The 20710-nt window shown below is 39.7% G+C and overlaps 1 protein-coding gene across 2 annotated transcripts in view; it reads left to right on the top strand.

The window, feature by feature from the left end:
- Positions 1-20710, top strand: part of MDN1 (midasin AAA ATPase 1) — a 160309-nt gene that overhangs the window by 64599 nt on the left and 75000 nt on the right. For both annotated transcript variants that reach the window (XM_023650797.2, XM_023650796.2), the window contains exons 23-38: positions 662-813; positions 1337-1515; positions 2358-2566; positions 2751-2897; positions 4088-4229; positions 5553-5687; positions 5770-5908; positions 6774-6912; positions 7227-7357; positions 8685-8829; positions 10654-10783; positions 14685-14903; positions 15595-15792; positions 17234-17442; positions 18117-18239; positions 20243-20440. In XM_023650797.2, the coding sequence (XP_023506565.2) occupies positions 662-813; positions 1337-1515; positions 2358-2566; positions 2751-2897; positions 4088-4229; positions 5553-5687; positions 5770-5908; positions 6774-6912; positions 7227-7357; positions 8685-8829; positions 10654-10783; positions 14685-14903; positions 15595-15792; positions 17234-17442; positions 18117-18239; positions 20243-20440 (2595 nt within the window). The remainder of the gene's footprint in view (positions 1-661; positions 814-1336; positions 1516-2357; positions 2567-2750; positions 2898-4087; positions 4230-5552; positions 5688-5769; positions 5909-6773; positions 6913-7226; positions 7358-8684; positions 8830-10653; positions 10784-14684; positions 14904-15594; positions 15793-17233; positions 17443-18116; positions 18240-20242; positions 20441-20710) is intronic.

Genomic DNA, 20710 nt, shown 5'->3' with positions numbered 1-20710 from the left:
ATAATTGTAGCTTCAAGTCAGGGGACTAAATATTCTAGAAGAGCACTTTTCTCTAGCTATAGATCTGACTACTATTTGACCATTTTTAGTTTTGATCTATAAAAATGACAATTTTGTATAAATCAACTTAATAACTTCCAGTATATCTTCAAAAAGATTATGCCGTCATCCACAATATTATCCTTAATAGATTAGTTTCTCTGGAGGATTGCTGTTATTGTTAATGTCTTCTAGGGGATCCAGAATATAATAATGCAAAGCTCCCTTCTGTCAGTACACACTGGCCCTCTTTTTGGGGAACATGGTTTATATGAAATACATGTTTTTTTGACTAAAATACTTAAATCAGGGTGACAGTTTTGGTAGGTGAAATAAGAGAACTAAATCATAAACTGTCTGAAAAATTATTTTGATTCAAATTTTTCCCCAAAGCCACCTACCCCCACCTGAATTTTAAAACCAATATATGTATCATTTTGTTCTCATTCCTCAAAGTAATTTTATTTTCATATTTCATCCATGGATTTTAATGTTGGAAGCATCCAGAACAAGGCAGCATTCTTGGTGACAGCTTCTTTTCCTGTTTTATGCCCCTATCTGAAAGAATGCCATAGTTGTCATGGGACTGTAGGTTATTTCTCTTAACTTCTGTGTCTTTCAGCCTATTCCAGAACCAAAAGGAGGTCGGCTTATCCAGGTCGAAGGCTACTGGATCTCGGTGGGAGACAAGGAACCTACAATAGATGAGACATACGTTCTTACGTCTTCTGTCAAGCTGAACCTGAGAGATATAGTCCGAGTGGTCTCTGCAGGGTGTGTAGACCTTTTCTCTTGCTGCTCTGAAGTTTTACCAGCATAGGCGTTGATGACATTCTAGTCTTAAGTTCCTTAACTTTTAAAGTGCTTTATTGTTATTCCTTGACTCAGTGAATAATTACTTCCTAAAGTCAGTGCTGTCACTTTTCTCTTGACACAAATCATGGTTGCTAGTTGCATCTTTGGTGGGAGCCATATGGCTGCAGATTATTTTGGCCATCTTTAAGGCTGGATTTCAGTATTTTGCTGATGAATACTCATCACTCATTATTTGTTAAGTGAGCAACAGCTAGTCCCACTTACTGTTTCTCACAAGTAGTGCAAGAGAGGTTAGAATTTTTTTCCTCAATATTTTCTAAGGAAGCATTTTACATAGAAACTTTTCAGGGCTTAAGAAACATCCCATTAGTGCATAGGTATATAAGAAAAATGATATAGTCTTTTTTTTTTTGATACCACTTGAATTAATTCTGGTTTCTATCTTTTTTCTTAAATTGCGTTGTTGGCTGACATTTTAAAGAACCTATCCAGTGCTGATTCAGGGAGAGACATCAGTTGGTAAAACAAGCCTGATCCGGTGGCTGGCTGCAGCTACTGGTAATGACTGTGTGCGTATTAACAATCACGAACACACGGATATTCAGGAGTATATTGGTTGTTACACGTCCGACTCCTCAGGGAAGCTTGTGTTTAAAGAAGGTAGGTTATTATTCTGTTCTGTGGGTGTACGTGTTCATTTTTTCAGACCCATTTCCCCGAGCACTCTTCATTCTTTCCAGTTGAGGCACATGGACCTCTGCCCGAACAGCTAGTTTTTCTTTCTTCCTGAGCTATATGATAGTTAAGGGGTGTTGGCTGAAGGTCCAGCTTCCTTTGGGGCCCCGCTAATGTTGTCAGCTGTACATAGGACTAGGGCCAAGTTTTTTTTTTTTTTTAAAGATTTTATTTTTTCCTCTTTCTCCCCAAAGCGCCCCCCGTACATAGTTGTATAGTCTTCGTTGTGGGTCCTTCCAGTTGTGGCATGTGGGACGCTGCCTCAGCGTGGTTTGATGAGCAGTGCCGTGTCCGCGCCCAGGATTCAAACCAACGAAACACTGGGCTGCCTGCAGCGGAGCACACAAGCTTAACCACTCGGCCACGGGGCCAGCCCCGTAGGGCCAAGTTTTGAAGAGTGCAGTTGAACTTTTGCTTTATTTCCTAGAGACTCAAGAATATTCAGCCGTCTTGAATAGAGGGAACCTGAGAATAGATATGAGAATGTGGTGATTTAAATGAAATTAGACCATAGGGAGAAAAAATAAGTTGGAGATGTGATATTTGTCCCCATTGGCTCTGCCTCTGTGTGAAATAAGGAAAATTTCAATTGAAAATTATGCTTCCTTCATATTCAGCATCGTAAATTATTTTGGGGCATGACTAGCTGCAGAGAGTAATTTGCTTTGAAATTTAATGATAATCTAGGATTTGTTGATTTGTACATAACGTTTTTTAAAACTTTGGATTGATTTATGCACTAATTCTTAATGTTTATTTGCAACAAGGTGTTCTTATTGATGCTATGAGAAGGGGCTACTGGATTATCTTAGATGAATTAAATTTGGCCCCTACTGACGTGTTAGAGGCACTGAACAGACTGTTGGATGACAACCGTGAATTGCTCATAACAGAAACACAAGAAGTTGTTAAAGCACACCCTCGGTTCATGCTTTTTGCTACCCAGAATCCACCAGGACTTTATGGAGGCAGAAAGGTGTGTTGCATTTACCCCCATTACTCCCATTTGTTACTGCATCAAGTAGTAAATCTTTCTTAGTAAGACTGAGATGTTTCTACCTTTTTTGAAGGATTTTTTTTTGTGGTGAATAACAGAGCCTCCATTTAGGAAATTAGATGAAAAGGCTCTTTTTATCATGTTTTTTCTGTGTGTTTCCTAGATGCTTTCTAGAGCCTTCAGGAATCGGTTTGTGGAATTGCACTTTGATGAACTGCCTAGTTCTGAATTGGAAACGATCTTGCACAAGCGGTGTAGTTTGCCACCTTCCTATTGCAGCAGGTTGGTTAAGGTCATGCTGGATCTTCAGGTATTTCATCTCTCTGTCACTTAAGTTCAAGTGGAATGTGTTGATTGTATCAAAATTTGACAGTTTCGTCAGATAGAAACAGCAGTTCGTCCTTTATTTTTTTCAGAGTATGAATCTTTAGCATGCATTCCATTAATATCCATTTTTTGGTTTTGTTTTGTAAATCCACAATTTAGTATCAGTTTTTTTGCTAGGTATACAGTTATATGTTGCCTAGTGACGGGATACGTTCTGAGAAATGCATTGTTAGGCTTACTACACACCTAGGCTATATGGTACGAATCTTATGGGACCACTGTCGTGTATGTGGTCCATCGTTGGCTGAAAGGTCGTTATGCAGTGCATGACTGAATATGACGACAGTTCCCTATTTGTGGATAATATTGAAACATTTTGTTTAGGTTGGAATTTGGCATTGACAGACTGCAGGCTTTGTTTTTTAAATGGCTGTAGTCCTGGAATGGACATAACTAAAGAGAGACTTTTTTTGTGCTCTCCCTTATCAGCTGCAAAGCTACAGTGTGTTTTCTTTATTTGAATATCCTATTTATTTTATTTTATGGGATTAAATGTGTTCTTTATCAGAATTGTTCACTGTCACATTATTTTCTAGAAAACTAAGAATAATTAACATTCTTAGTTCTATGGTCCCACACTATGGGATTGATTTTCTTCCCTGTTTGCTACCATTTGTATTATTTTCATAATCTTGTTCTGTATGGCATATGAGATGGAATTCCATTTTTTTTTCTTTTGAGGAAGATTAGGCCTGAGCTAACATCTGTTGCCAATCCTCCTCTTTTTGCTGAGGAAGGCTGGCCCTGAGCTAACATCCGTGTGCATCCTTCTCTACTGTTTTATATGTGGGATGCTTGCCACAGCATGGCTTGACCAGCGGTGCATACGTCCATGCCCAGGATCTGAACTGGTGAACCTCAGGCTGCTGAAGCAGAACGTGTGAACTTAACCGGTGTGCCACTGGGCTGGCCTGCCATTGTTTATTTATATTCTTTATCCATGAGTTTAAAATTTTTCTTCAAATGATTATAGTCCATTTACATTTAAAAAAATTAATCTTAATTCAGTGGAATGAATCAATTTTTTGGGAGCTTAAATTTGTTAGCAATTTTATATAAGTTGTGCTATATGCTTGCCATTGCCTTTTTTCATTTGTTTTGGTACTTTAACAGTCCTATCGCAGAAGTTCTTCCGTGTTTGCTGGAAAGCAGGGCTTTATCACCCTTCGGGATCTGTTTCGATGGGCTGAAAGGTACAGATTGGCTGAACAGACTGAGAAGGAATATGACTGGCTACAGCATTTAGCCAATGATGGTATGCTCCCAATCAAATGTTGTCAAACTGTGAAGTTATGTTAGATATCTAACTTTTTTGTTAAAACACAGCTTGCCCAGATTGTGGTCAATATATGCATTTTACTAGGTGTTCAGAAACAGAGCCTTTCTCTCTCAAATCTAAACTGCTTTTTAAGTGCTTCTGTTCCTGCAGGCCTACGTGCTAATGTTTTGGTTGCTAAGGTTTTCTCATTCTTTGCTTCAGGTGGCCACATGTGAGAGTTGGGATGTGGGCACCGTGCTTTTAGGAGTTTAGGCAGGTGGTTGGTGGTGTCTTTGTGGACCTTCTGTGAAGTGGTGACCATGGATAGTCGTACCTGTGCCTTAAAGACATACAGAAAACTGATGGTTCGGATAATGTCCGAGTTCTGAGAGAAGGCAGAGACTCAGGATTGTTTGTTTTGGTTTAATCCTTGGGGAGAATTTATTTAGTCCTCTTCATGATGGGATAGAAAGCATTTCAGAATCTTCTGATGTGAAAGGTGGTGATGAGTCATTGATGGAGTGGTTAATAAGCAAGGAGAGTAAATAAAACTAACCCATGAGAGTTCTATTTTCTCTTCTTTACTGGTAAAGAGTAGAGAGAGGGAGGAACACATCTTTAAAAAACTCTTTTATTAAGGTATAACATAAAGTGGGTGAAGTGCTCTGTCATTTCAGGTACAGCTCAATGTATTTTTACATATGTATGTACCCATGTAAATCACCACCTGGGCCAAGATTTAGGATATTTCCAGTACCGAAGTAGATTCCTTCATGGCTTTTGACAGTCTTACCTCCCCTAGAGGCAACCAGTGCTCTGTCACCACTGATTGATTTTGCCTGTGCTTGAGCTTCATCTAAAGAGTGTCTTGTGGCATGCACTCTTTGGCTCTGGCTTCTTTTCACGCAACCTAATGTGAGATTCAGTTATGCTGTTATGTATATCAGAACTTCATTCTGTTTTTATTATTATTATGTTATAATCCATTCTATGGCGATACCATAATATGTTTATCCATTCTCTTGTTGATGGACGTTTGGGTCATCTCCACTTTCTAGGTACTATGAATAAAGCTGGTCTAAACATTGCTGTACGTGTCTTTTAGTGCACACATGTGTTTGTGTTTGGGTCTACCTAGTAGTCACGTTCCTGGGGCATAGGGCAGGCATATGGTTAGTTGTAATAACTTCTCCCAGTTTTCCAAAGTAATTCTTCAGATTTCGTCTCCAGCAGCAGCTACTGAGACTTGCTGTTGCCTCGTATTTTCAGCATCCTTGGTATTGCCGCTTGACAGTTCCTCATTTTTCTTTTTCCTTTAAGGTTTTATGCTTCTGGCGGGCCGAGTCAGGAAGCAGGAGGAGGTTGATGTGATTCGAGAAGTCCTTCAGAAACATTTCAAGAAAAAGTTGTGTCCTCAATCCCTCTTCTCCAAAGAAAATGTCCTAAAATCGCTGAGTGAGTAGGCCAAAATATTTAGAGTGGAATGAATTGAGTTGTACTCATGTTAGAACGTAAATATTTATTCTGCCTTTGATAGGTAAATTGTCTACTCAGACATCCACATTGGAGTCTAAGTTTAACCACATCGTGTGGACTGAGGGCATGCGGAGACTGGCGATGCTGGTGGGAAGGGCATTGGAATTTGGTGAACCAGTGCTGCTCGTTGGAGATACCGGGTAAAGTTTGTGACAATAGCTTGTTACGAGGGTTCAGTTCAATTCCTTAGGATTACTTGAGTTATCTTGGAAGGACACATCAGGAAAGCAATCTTTGTTTTTCTTTGCATTTCCTTTTCTCATTTTTCCTTTCTTCCTTTCTTTTTTTTTTTTTAAAGCAGCAAGCAAGAGATCTGTTTACTTTCCTCTACCTTCAGACCTTTGTGGTGGAAAAGAATGATTTCTTGCACCATTATCATTGGGACTGTTTTTTATTGTTTGTTTGTTTGTTTTGAGGAAGATGAGCCTTGAGCTAACTGCTGCCAATCCTCCTCTTTTTGCTGAGGAAGACTGGCCCTGAGCCAACATCTGTACCCATCTTCCTCTGCTTTATATGTGGGACGCCTGCCACAGCATGGCTTGCCAAGCAGTGCCATTTCCACACCCAGGATCCAAACTGGCAAACCCCAGGCCACCAAAGCAGAACGTGTGAACTTAACTGCTGCACCACCCGGCTGGCCCGGGGACTGTATTTTTCTATTTACTTCTTTCAAACAGTGACATGCATTCTATAGATGTGTAGAGGATAACAGCAGATGAGCTAGATTCGCTTGAAAGTCTGTCAGGATTGAATTTCTTTCCAATCCCTTGATCGTTGTTGGTAGAAGTAGGAAAGGATGGAATTCCTGCAGTATGTGCCATGCTGGATAGGGAACATGGGAGGGAGGGCACCCTGAGCCAGGGCTGCAGAGTCCTGTGTTGGCCGGCAGTGTCTGCCGCCACAGTGAGGCTCTCACTAGGGCTCCCCATTTTTGCTGACTGAGGTGTTTGTGGGTGTGTATTTGGAGTTCATCCTCATTGTTGATCTGGTGTGTATCTCTGACAGGTGTGGGAAAACTACTATCTGCCAGGTGTTTGCAGCCTTGGCAAATCAGAAATTATACTCAGTCAACTGCCACTTACACATGGAGACATCGGACTTCCTGGGGGGGCTGCGACCGGTGAGACAGAAGCCAAGGGACAAGGTTTGTTCATTTGCAAATGATGATGTGTTTATTCATTTAAAGAACTGTAGTTGACTCTCTGCATGAGTCACCTCCGGGATTTTGTTCATGGTGGGGTGTTTGATTCCAGGTTTGATATGTATCTTATCTTCAGGCTTTTACTGGTCTGCAAGGGGCCTTCGCAAGCACCCTGTTGTACAGGTTCTGTCCCTTGTTCTCAGATCCTTACTTTCTGCAGAATGACCACTTTATTCCAGCACATACCAACTAGCTACATGTGTATGGTCTTGTGGAGCCACCTGCCCTTTAATTTCACCCCCTTGTCCAAATTGTAGGAAGAAATTGACACCTCAAGACTCTTTGAGTGGCATGATGGGCCTCTAGTTCTGGCCATGAAGGAGGATGGCTTTTTCCTCTTGGATGAGATTTCACTGGCTGATGACTCTGTCTTGGAAAGACTTAACAGGTACATGCCTGAGAGGTTTGCCCTCTGTTTAATGGTTTTGCTGGTCTGGTTTTTATAGATATTAATTCTTATGCACAGTAAGGATCTTCATAGGTGCATAGTAAATATCTGAAAATGATAATGAGTTACTGCTTTTTTTGGCTTTACCATTCAGGCTCTCCTTTAAGAGACCTAGTTTTTCTGTTTTGCTGTCACTAATCGGCAAGATGGGACTAGGGGATGGCAGGGCTAAAACTAATGAGCTGAAGTTAAAATTCTTTTGTAAGGTAAATTGTGTGGACACTATCTTAATTTTTTTTTTTTTTTTGGAAAGACTAGAATCAGAATTCTAGGTGTTATTGCTGTAAAGCCTCTCAAAACCTCAGACTAGAGGCCGTCCCCATGGCCAAGTGGTTAAGTTCGTGCACTCTGCTTCGGAGGTCTGGGGTTTCGCCGGTTTGAATCCTGGGTGCTGACATGGCACCATTCATCTAAGCCATGCTGAGGTGGCATCCCGCATGCCACAACTAGAAGGACCCACAACTAGAAATGCACAACTATCTACCGGGGGGCTTTGGGAGAAAAAGGAAAAATAAAATCATTAAAAACAAAAAAGGCCTCAGACCAATATGGATCTTGATGTATATAGTGGTTTTTCTCTGTTTATTCAGTTACAATTTTCATATCATAAAATGTACCCATTTTAAATATGTAATTCAACCAATTTTAGTAAATTTACTGAGTTTTGTGACCACCACAATCCAGTTTTAGAACATTTCCTTTATCCCAGTAGGAGTACTCCTACCAATTTACAGTTGATCTCTGATGCCACCTCCTGCTCCAGGCAGCTTCTAATCTACTTTGTCTCTCTAGATTTGTCTTTTCAGGGCGTTTCATATAAATAGTTCTTCTTCACTTTGCATTAATGTTTTGAGGTTCCTCCCTGTTGGAGTCTATATCAGTTTTTGGTTCCTTTTTATTCCTAATAGTATTCCATTGTGTAGATATACCATATTTTCTTATCCATTCACCACTTGATGGTATTTGGGTTGTTTCTACTTTTATGAATAATGCTGCCCTAAACATTTGCATGCAGGACACCCATTTTTAAAACAAATGCCTTAATAGGGCATAAGTGGAAAAAAGCATTTTTTTTAATCAGAAATATTGTTCCATAACACAGGAATTGAGATAATGAGTCATTTTAAAGTTTGTGGTAGCAAGCAGCTGAAGAGAAAGGTCAGCAGAGGAGATAACTGTTTTTTCTTTTTAAAGAACATTGAAGACCACAAAATGGAATACGTAAGCCTTTTCTAGTCTTATATTCTCCAGTTTTTCTGTCTTTCAGTGTCCTTGAAGTGGAAAAGTCTCTGGTATTAGCTGAGAAAGGAAGCCTAGAGGACAAGGAGAATGAGGTAGAACTGTTGACTGCTGGGAAGAAGTTCCGTATCCTAGCAACCATGAACCCTGGGGGCGACTTTGGAAAAAAAGAGGTAAAACTACATTCTTGAAGCATAATTTTTTTCTGCTTCTTGACCTCAGCTCACTGGCACTCATGAATACAGTATGTAAAAATGAATTTGGAATTTTATGTTGGCTATAAGCTGGGTAAAGGATAAAACTCCAGCAAGATATTCTAGAATCATTATAAGGTTAAAAAGTAATCCTGACAGATGAAACATTTCCTTATTGGATGCCTCACTTTGTATATGTGCCTGAAATCTTTTTCAGTCACTTTGCCCAGATTTTTATGTATGTTACCGTAAGAAATTCTCACAAGAGCTCTGAGTGAGAGCTATCTTCCTAGTTTCGTGGATGAGAAAAGTTGAAAGTGAAATGTAATCTCAAGCTCTGCTTCTAAGGTCTGCTCTCTTAAATACGGCTGTGGCTGTATGAGTGATTTTAAAGTGACAAAAAAGAAGTTGCAGCCAGGAACCTCTTTGGTTTTGCAGATGGTGCATGTCTGTTCTCTCAGGGGTTATGTGGGTCACTTTCAGACTGTTGGTAAAGGAAACGGCAGAGGCACTTCGTTCTGTTCAGAGGGTGGTGTTAGGATCCAGCCAGAAGCCAACACCCCAGACCCCATGGGCTTTCGGGTTCGAGAAGCCTCTCTGTGGACAAGTCTGCATTGTGTGTGGAATCCTGGTCTGTTAAAGTTAAGAAAAGGGTAGTGTGGTAAGAAACGGGCTTCGATTGGAATTGAAAGCAATTAGAGCCTTATTAACTTAGTGGGTGCCTGAAATTTGAATATGATGTTTTGGGCTTAATTTTCCTCAGTAGCTTAAGAAGAAAGATTATCACTGTGCTTCCAGAAATATTCTAAAGAGAAGAAATAAAATACGTCAGAAAAATCCAGGAAAACTAGTTCCTAGGCAAGTGGAAATAGCACTGAAAGATTTGATTTCAAGGTTGTGTGCGTTAACTTGCCTGTCAGGTTAGCTTAAGTGTTTCTTAGACAAAGATTGCCAACTTTTACCCAAGGGAAAGCTATGTTTTGGTTTTGCATGCCTAGCAAGCAGAGCAAGGTGGGATCCCAAAGATCAGAGGCTCTGTTTGTTGGAGGGTGATGAGGAACATCATATGTTCATTGGGTCTCTATCGAGCTGCTCCTGAGTACAGGCATTCTTCCTGGTCCTGCTCTGGCCGGCCAGGTGGACGATGGATGGAGATTATCATCAAGTGAAAGGAAAGTGGTGATGAACTAATAATTACGTGTATGTGGCATGGCAGACATTTGTGAATGGAGGTAACTGACCTGGGGAAGGGTTAGAGGAATCCAGACTGAGGGACCGGCCCTAAGACTGCAGGGACTAAACAATTCTTTGTTATACAAGAGGTAAAATATATCCCTCCTTAAAATTTCACTCCCTTTGAGCTACATAAAAGTTTTCTTCAGACAGCTCTCCTCTATGGGAAGATAGCATTTATTTTCTCTCAGCCACTGGTTATGTAACTGAAGGTAAAGTAAAGGGAAGGGCCTTTGCTCAGTGAGAGTGTTCAGGTTTGGGAGTTGCCACTGGGGCTGGACTCCTACTTGCCCGACTTACTCTATAAGACCTTGAGGTTCTGTACCATGATTATAAAGATAAAGTGATGGTGATGGTGATGCTGACGCAGGGAGTGTGGTGGAGATTAGGGAGCTAACGTATGGAAGGAACCAGGACAAATAGGTCTTTAATAAATTGTATCTAGTAGTAGAGCTACTAAAAGAAGCGTCTGGTACTTGCCAGACTCACTGCTAACATTCTTTCAAAGAGTTTGTCTTCCAGCTTTCCTCAGAGGCATTAAATTCACACTGGAATTTGTGTTCCTTGTAGCTATCTCCTGCCTTAAGAAACCGGTTTACAGAAATATGGTGCCCTCAAAGCACAAGCCGTGAAGATCTAATTCAGATTATCAGCCGTAATCTTCGTCCAGGCTTGTCTCTGGGCAGAACAGATCATAAGGGTGAGTTTTCAGGTGGTGGTAGTAATGGGGCAGAAGAGTTGGGTGTTGGAGTGAGGGGTGTGGTATAGGACATTGGCGGTATGTATATATGGTGTGTTGTAAGGAGAAGGGAGAAGATAAGGAAATGGGAACAAAATAGATGTAAGGAAAATGGGATACTAGCCTGTTACCTTCTATTAAAGTGTCCATTCTTCACAAATTCTAGCTTTCTTACTGTTTTACTTGTTGGCCATCTTTATATAAGGTGCATTTTTTGGCTAAGATGAGGAAAATGTGGTTTACATTTTAATCACTACCACCTTTAGAAAATGTTTATAGAATTTTAAACTGTATTTCTTTAGTAGTAATCAACTAATTTATCATTTCACTTTGTATTATTTAAAAATTTTATTTTTATTGTGAAAATTTTCAAATAAGGAAAGTAGAAGAATAGATTTTAAAAACTCCCATATACTTACAACCTAGATTTAATAATTCTTAAGATATCCAGTAAGCGTCAAAACATTTACTGTATAGTTTTTTTTAATTGAGCCTAGATTGCTTTCATGTATACATATTTATCCTAGACATTGAATGGGCTAAATTTAGAATCTAGATCTGGCTCCAAGCCAGATACCTGGATTTTTGGATCATTTCGCCTGTCTTTCTTAAAGAATATAAAAGGATGTCTGCTTCTTTGAGATTGGGCTTCATGGATATGCTCAGCTTTTTAAAGGTACCCTGAAGTACAGCTTTAAAATAGCTAGGACAGCTGTGGAGCACAGCTGCATGGATCCAAGCCCCTATGGTGTGTTAGGAAAGATTGGCTCTTTAGTTGTCTGAGCAAAGAAGGCCCATGCTGAACTTGGACATTCACAGGTAAATACAGTGTTGCCTGAACAGCTGGGGTCCCCCAGGCCTCACCAGTGTTGAAATACAGCATACTGGGCTCCACACTCAGTGTTTTTGAATCAGTCTGTCTGAGGTGGGGCAGGAGAACTTAGCTTTCTAACAAGTTCTCAGGTGATCCAACAATGTTGGTCCGTGGCTCACACTCAGAACCCCTGACTTACCTTGGTTGTGTGCCATTTGCAACGTGCGTTTATGGTGAAAATTCAAGTGAAAGACAGGGAAGAAGACAGAAATTGCTAAGTAGGCATGGTTTGTCTTTCGGCTCTGTCTTGGGATCCCCCAAGGAAGTAACCTCCAATCTCCTATGGGCTGCTTATCCGTCTGTTAAGTTATTTGGGTTGTGATAAGAATGGCGGAGGATGTGGCTGCCATTACACTGCCATGTTTGCTCCATCATCAGTGGGCTTCATGCTTACTTGAGGGAACAGTTTCTCCCTTGGGCAGTGAGCATTGGGGCACCTAGCACTCACCCCTGAGCCTCCTGCTTGTCCTTAGGGAGCTTGTTTACTCCATGCTTTCCAGGCTGTGTGTCAGCAGACTTCCCTGGGGAGGCATTAGAGACTCCAAGGGAGCATGGAGTAAGGGAGAAGTCGCTTAATAATTTTTATCAGTTTTGTCATCTGGAAATGGATCACATTGGCACAGCATAAAAACATTTTTTAAATTGTGCAATGTAAGCAGGAAACTAGACACAGCTTTTTTTCCAGATTTTCTTTAAAGTTTTATAAGATTTCATGAATTTAATTTTTCAAATATTATGAATTCTAAATTGAATTCTCATCTTATTTGTGGTACTTAAAATATCTTTATTGCGTTATCTTAATCAAAATATGAGTGCCACTATGGGTACAACTTATTTTATTATTTTTGGTTGCAAATCTCTGTAGTCGTATTATCCATGTTTATAGTATGAATGAAACAGAAAAGATATCATGAAATTCATGTATTTAAAAAAAAATTGACTTCTGAAGGGTATGTGGGCTGCTTTTTCCAATCTTTCACTCTCATGATCAATACTTCTCAAAGCATTCTCTTTTCATTAAAGTGACATATTGTTTAGACTTATTTCCTTCAGTTGTATTTCTAAAAGTGGAAAAAAGGAATTTCATAGCTCCCATTGGTTATGTTCAGATTGCTCTCCAGAAACATAGTCTCATTCACAGTGCTCCCAGCAACTTAGTAAATGTGCCTGCTTGCCAGTCCTTCCAACATGGGAGTTTTCATTGTTTGTAATACCATGAAAACCATTATTTTATCCTTATTAATTTAATGGGTATTTTAAAATTTCATTTTCTTTAATTATGGGTGACATGAAGCATTCTATGTGGTCTATTTTAAAATTTGTATTTTTATTTTCATATTTATGTATTAGTATTATATATTTTTGGATAATATTCTCTATTACATTTATCACCTAGGTTTCTGTATTGTTACTTTTTTTCCTTTTTTGCTGAGGAAGATTTGCTTTGAATAAATATGTTGCCAATCTTACTCTTTTTTATGCTTGAGGAAGATTAGCCCTGAGCTAACGTCTGTGCCAGTCTTCCTCTACTTTGTATATGGGTTGCCACCACAGCATGGCTAACAAGTGTTGTAGGTCCACGCTTGGGATCTGAACCCATGAACCTGGGCCACTGAAGTGGAGCATTCGAACCTAACCACCACGCCACAGGGTTGTCCCCTGTTACTTTTAATATTTGTTATAAGAAAATACTTAAACGGGGGCTGGCCCCATGTTCGAGTGGTTAAGTTCGCACACTCTGCTCCAGGCGGCCCAGTGTTTTGTTGATTCAAATCCTGGGTGCGGACATGGCACTGCTCATCAAACCACACTGAGGCAGCATCCCCCATGCCACAACTAGAAGGATCCACAATGAAGAATATACAACTATGTACCAGGGGGCTTTAGGGAGAAAAAGGAAATAAAATAAAATCTTTAAAAAAAAAAATACTTAAATGAATCCATCCACTTTATCTCTCATGATCTTCAGTTTCTTCAATACTTATGATTTAATTCCCCTCTATAATGGCTAAATTACTCATTTTCATTAAGTCCTTGATTTACCTCAAATTTATTCCGCTTTGAAAGGTGGATCCAATTACTGGTATTTAATATCTAGTTGTTGGAACAGCATGTCATTTCTTTCATTATTGTAGTAGACTTTTTCCCTTGAGTTGTCGTTTTAAGTTCTTCCTAAAGGTTTTTGGGTTTTTCTATAATTTGTCTTTTTCTTCTAACCACTTCTCATATAGCTTGAAGGTGTTGCTGTGTGGTCTGCTTTAGTTACAGCAATGCTGACTCCTCGTCACATTTTCCTGTTTGAAAACATTCTTTGGTATTTGTACTTTTCAGCTGAATGTTTACTGTTGACTTCAGAAGTTATATAGAGTGCTATACCAAATTTAATTGGCATTGCTTTAATCTATATATACTGCTTAAGAAGTATTTTCTTTGTTTCCAGACAAATATTTTACACTATGAAATTGTGATAATTAGGATAGTCATTTAACTTGTCATGAAACAAAGTTTGTGAATTCTCTAATTCGCTGCCTTCTAACTGATGAGTAGATGAAAGAAACAAGCAAAAAAAACTGGACTAAATGCTACTGAAAATGTGGCATTCATCAATCCAGTGAATCAGTTTAAAGTATAATAAAATTTGTGTATTTTTTAAAATCTTGTGTCTTACCTTCAAAATTGTATCTGAACATGAGCCAAATGAACACTTTATTTCTTTGAGCAGTTTTCTGGGCAGTTTCTTAGGCTGTAATTCTCAAGTTCTCTCTCTGTGTCTTTTTGGTAGGGGCAGAATGCTACTTGTGAACCCCTTTGGAATATGATAAAAGCTGTGGAGCTCTCCTTAGAAGAAGCATTAATTACATTCACAAAAATTTGCATATAATCTCATGGAGCATAGACCCCTTTTAGGCCATCTGTGGGCACTAGGTTACAAACCTCCATTGTGACTCTTCTGTGAACAGCAAATGCTTTTGCTTCCTTGTGTTTTAGGGGCTGACATAGCTGAGGTGATGCTGGATTTCATTGACTGGCTCACCCACCAGGAGTTTGGCCGAAGGTGTGTGGTCAGTATCAGAGATATCCTGTCCTGGGTTAACTTCATGAACACAATGGAGGAGGAAGCTGCTTTGAAAAGGCCAGAGACTATCTCCACTGTGACATCTTTTGTCCATGCCGCGTGCCTGGTGTACATAGATGGAATAGGTTCAGGTATGTTGTCTGTTAGCTGATGGGAACAGGGGTTGGGATAGATGGGAGTATGAAATGGAGTAAGCCCAGACCTCTGACCCGGATTCCTTATAGAATCACTTAGACATTTCCAAGACTCAGAAGAGTTTTCCTTTTCTTTGTAGTCTTTGATAGGTGGTTGGTATAAAAGATGCGCCAAAACTTCATCACTTATAGACAAGGGACTTAATAAATGTGAAGTGGTGATTATGAATAGGAAGAAGACCACTGGAAATGTCCTTGCTCCTGAAGGACTAGATAATTCTTAACATGAATGGTCATTTATAGTTAATGGGCCTGAATCCTTTAGTTTGTTTTAAGTTTACTATAATTTCAGAAAATTCAATATTTAAGTTCTGTTTTTCAGCCATGAGTATTAGAAATATAAACCCAAATAACCAATAGATAACATTGGTTATCTTTCTCCAGACTGGTTTATCATGGAGTGACTAGAGTCCTTTACTGAATAAGCTGCTGCTGAATTGATGATGTGAAAATTGTGGGGCGAGGGGAGTCAGGCTTTTCCTTAGGACTGCTTACCCTAGCAATCAGACTTTGGCTGTAATAGAGCTAGGGCCTCGTTTCCCCAGGAGCCTGCCCTAGAGTTCCTGCTGAATGGTTGGGAAGCTTGGTGTCATGCTGTCGTTTGATGATCTCATCCTCTATCTTTTAGGGGTGACTTCCTCTGGGTTTGGTACTGCCCTCTTGGCTCGCAAAGAATGTCTGAAGTTCCTAATCAAGAAGCTTTCCAAGATAGTCCGGCTTACAGAATGTCAGAAAAGTGAATTGAAGATTTATGACAGACTCAAAGCCAAAGAATTCACTGGGATAGATAACCTTTGGGGAATTTATCCATTTTTTATACCAAGGGGTAAGAATGATTTTAAATAAATGAAGATTCTCTTTCTGTGGATTGTAGATACTTGACTTTTATACTCATGGTTGTTTTTGAACTAGTTATCTGAGTTGGAATCTGACTTGGCATAACCATAATTGTGTGAATGGTTGAAAATATATAACTAACATGTAAAAACAGGGGAAGATATAGTCTTTAATCTATGAATAAGTTGTCTTGTAAAAGTGCATTTGTTTATTATTTGGTGCTCAAAATGAGCTTTCATGTAGTGATAACTCAGCATACAGTGTGTCAACTATAGAACCTCATTTCCACCTACAAAAACAGTTTTGTGAATCCTTGAGGGCAAGGATATTTCCTGTCCCTTGCATCTGCCATGTAGCCTGGCAGTCATAGGCATTCAGAAAACATTTTGTTGATTGAGTGAATGGATGAATGAATGAATGATTAGATGGGAAAGACAGGGGGGTTTGAGTTCTAATCCTTGCTGTCATTCATACTAGGTTGCCTCTACTAAATATTTTAAATGAGTCAGTTAAAGTAAATACATATCTTTCCAAGGCACTGAATTTTTCTGATTGCTGCTTCCCTCTCTGGGTCATTTCCTATCCCTTCCTTCCTCCGTACATTAATCGTTGCTGAGTGCCTGAAATGTGTAGAGGTGCACTGGCAGTTAATGGGGATTCAGTGGTGAACAGAACCAGCCCAGGTTCCTGGCCGAATGGAACATTCCCCCCCTTCCTTCTCCCTCTTCAGCAGTATTCATCCCTGATGGCGTCCCCACGATCTCACCGTTAGATCCCTTCCCTGAGCTGTATGCAAGTGGCCTGGGACTGGGGTGTCCTTGCTTTTCCTTCCATAGCTGAGGAAACAGATGTTTTCCCAGCCCGACTCCTTCCAAACTGGTGTACCCAAAACTTCTTCCAGGAGACATGGTGGCACAAATGTTAAGCCCTGTAGGACTGTTATTAGTCCTGCACTTCAGCAGGACCTATGGTTTAAAGATGCATCTTGAATTGTGTTGGTGGCCTAAAAACCTTGGATGAAATTGTTTATATGGAGCTATCTGGCCTGTACACCTAGCTTCCAGCTGACTTTTAGGAAAATATAAGTACAAGGTAAACGGTCCATGTATTTCCAGGTGTAGGCTGTGTAAGGAAAGCTGCATGCTTGCAGTTCATCCTATATGTAGATCTCTGTACATATAGATTTGAGTGTGGGGGATGGAGAGATGTGTGTAGTAGGCACAGTTGAAGAAAGTATGCTGCTGGCTGTTCCTGTAAAGCATTTTATGGACCCAAAAGTAGGGGAATGTTGAACTAGAGCTAAGGATTTTCACCACAGATGGTGCTTCACTGACTGACAATCTGCTTGGAATTTTATAATCTTGAGTTGACATATATATATGATTTGGTGATGTCCAGCTTATATGTGGCTTTTCTTTTCTCCAATTAAGGACCTGTCTTACACAGGAATAATATTGCCGACTATGCGCTCAGCGCAGGTACCACAGCTATGAATGCCCAGAGGCTCTTAAGAGCTACAAAGCTGAACAAGCCTATTCTCCTGGAGGGCTCCCCTGGTGTGGGCAAGACGAGTTTGGTGGGAGCGTTAGCAAAGGCTTCAGGCAATATTCTTGTTCGAATCAACTTGTCGGAGCAGACGGTAAGCTTATTCATGCTATAGCTGCTGGGGCTAGGTATAGGCAGTAATGTTTGTATCTATTTATAGTTTCCTAATCAGAAATAGTTATAACATTGTCAGTACCCCAAATATTTAATGGTGATAAAGACCACAGCAACTAATTCTCCTTCTGGATTCATTAATAGCTGAAATTTGTAGTATTATTCACTCTGGATATTTATTCTGATACTCTTTTGAGAGAGACTTACCCACTTCAGTAGTTATTGTAATATAGGCCCTCTTTATTTTTATCCTTTCTAAAAGAACTAGTAGAGATAAAATGACCTTTAAACAATATTGTGGAATTATGGGACAGAGATGACAAATTAAATGAGAATTTCTTGGAATGGAGTCTGGGAGCAGTGCCTGGGCATTGTTACTTTTTTCTGTTTTAAAGCTCACGTATTAATTTCCAAGTACAGCCAAAGTTGAGAACTATTGATCTAGAGCTCCAACTCCAAACAATTGATACTGGAGTTTATGATGAGAAGATTCTTGGCATGTCTGGGCTCCTGGTAAAGATTAGTCCTTTCTTGGATGTAAGAATAAAAAGTGGCCCAGGGCCCAAATTCTTATCATTTTAGATTTAGCGTCTTGGGATCTAGTTAATTTTTTATGTAATATTGACTTTTCCCCATTTCTACCCCCTCTTGAAGGACATCACAGACCTGTTTGGAGCAGATTTACCTGTAGAAGGTGGCAAGGGAGGAGAATTTGCCTGGCGTGATGGCCCCTTGCTGGCAGCTCTGAAGGCAGGCCATTGGGTTGTGTTGGATGAGGTGAGAGGACCGTCCATCGTACCAATGATGGGATCACAAGTGTGACGAGCAGTCATAATTTTCATAGCTCTAGGGCTTTTTTCAATGGTTGATCATACTATTGGCTGGTAAAGGCAAATTCTCTAATGAAAAGAATCCTCGGTGGTTTTCTTTTTTAAGAATAAGAAAAGTCACTTGTCAGATGGCACAAGGAAGTCCCTCTATATATAACCTACAAACACTCCTACTTTGTAAGCTAGCCTCCAGAGAAAAACTGCCTCTTCACTAGTTTATTCTCTAGTCTCTGGCAGGCTTTCTGTGTTTGTATTTATTTCAGAGATATAAATAGTTAACTACCTCATGTCAACAGAGAGGCTGGGGAAAGTTATAATAAGTGACATAAAAAATGGTGAGAAAATTATTAGTGTTATATGTGCGTATTGGATACATTCATGACTAGAAGAACAGAACACATGATGAGACGTGATAAGTGCTGAATCTCTGTGACTGACAGGCAGCTAGAGAGATGGAAAAGTGATGCACAAAATTAAAAAATTTAAAGTTGTGGCCAAAGGAGTTTGTTTGGGATGTGTAATGTTAATTCAGGAAAAGGCTAGAAGTAGCTGTGGAGCTTAAATTATTAGAGTGATAAAAATACCACAGATGAAACTTCTGACACAGTCCCTAATAGGTTCCCTAGATTCAGAGCCTTTTGGGTCTGAAGTCGGGGAGTGCTGGGGGATTCCTTTTCTTCTGAGTTGCTTCCTACTTATCTTGGGGAGATGCTAAGGAGAGAGAGGTTTGTTTGTTTGTTTTAAAGATTGGCACCTGAGCTAACATCTGTTGCCAATCTTTTTTTAATCTTTCTTTCTTTTTCTCCCCAAAGCCCCCCAGTACATAGTTGTAGGTCCTTCTGGTTCTGCTATGTGGGGCACCACACTATGGCTTGATGAGCAGTACTAGGTCCGCACCCAGGACCGGAACAGGAGAAGCCCTGGGCTGCTGAAGCAGAGTGTGCGAACTTAACCACTCAGCCACGGGCCAGCCCCTGTTTGTTTTTTGATTTTTGTTTTTTTCAGATTTTTTGGAAAAAGATGTCTGATAGAATGATCATTAGCCAGGAAGAAAGAGTGCCTAGTTTTAAAGCTTAAAGCTACTGACCATACTCATAATGGTGGACTGCACCCAGGGACTGCAAGGCATTCTGGATTTGCAATTGCACTTAAGAGCAGCCTTTAGAACTTGACCTGTTTGGGAATATACAGCAGAGTTTGTGCTTTTGTAAATTTGACACTTGAAATTCTGATACAATATGGTCTTTTTTTGCCTATTTGCATTTTACTGATTCACAGTTTCCCAATCAAACTTTTCCAAGTTACTTGAAAACCATCCATACTTCACATCCCTAGACTCTGAACTCGTCATCTGAGGATGTCTGTGTGGCTTTTTCATGTCTGGCACAAAAACTTCTTGTATACGTACTGCTTGTTCACAAAACTGTTGGTGAATTAGCTATGTAGATCTACTTTATGTAGTTTATATCATGACTTTGAAGCCCATTTGGAGATTACATTCAGTATTTAAACTGAGAAAGATACTTTCTTTTTTAAGTATGTAAAGAGCTATCTTACCTCATCTTGAAAGTCCCAGAGTGTGAAAACGAGGTATCTGTGTATTGGCAAGTTTTTTTGGTAAGTTGTGATTTATAAAGTAAGTCAATATAAGTGCATATAGTGGATACAGTTTAATTTTAGAGAATATTTTAACTGCTTTTAAAACATTTAATCTGAGTATTCATCCTACTTAAAAATTATTGCTGTTTTATATATCTCTCTAACATACATATGAAATAATGATAAACACATAGCAGCCCATCACTCAGCTTAAGAAACAGAATATTACCAGTATTGTTTAAGCTTCCTCCTCCTGAAGATAACACTATCTTTTATGCGTATTAGTCCCTTGCTTTTTTAAATAGTTATATGGGATATATAATTAATATATGCACTTTCTTCTCCCAATAGCTTAACCTGGCTTCTCAGTCTGTATTGGAAGGACTCAATGCTTGTTTTGACCACCGAGGAGAAATCTATGTTCCTGAGTTAGGAATGAGTTTCCAAGTGCAGCATGAAAAGACAAAGATTTTTGGATGTCAAAATCCTTTTAGACAAGGCGGTGGGAGGAAAGGCTTGCCCAGGTCTTTCCTTAATAGATTCACTCAGGTAAGATTTGCTGTTACCCAGAGACCAAGGTGAGGTGTCAGGGTGATAAAACTGCTGGCGTGTAGCTATTGGGATTCTCACTGTGAGAGTGAGAGGAGCAGTTCAGTGATCTGCTTTTCGCTTTTGTGTCTTTGATGATGAATGTTAATATGACTGATGCCCATCATCACTTCTCTTCTGGTGGGAATCCTTTGTCTTATGTCGCAGAGGATCTGGTGTGTTGCCAGTTGGAGGAGAGTAAGGTCCTCTTCAGGATTCTATTACTGTGCT

The sequence above is a fragment of the Equus caballus genome, chromosome 10 (assembly GCF_041296265.1).
Source record: "Equus caballus isolate H_3958 breed thoroughbred chromosome 10, TB-T2T, whole genome shotgun sequence".
NCBI classification, from domain to species: Eukaryota; Metazoa; Chordata; class Mammalia; order Perissodactyla; family Equidae; genus Equus; species Equus caballus.
This window is presented reverse-complemented; position numbering and strand designations above follow the sequence as displayed.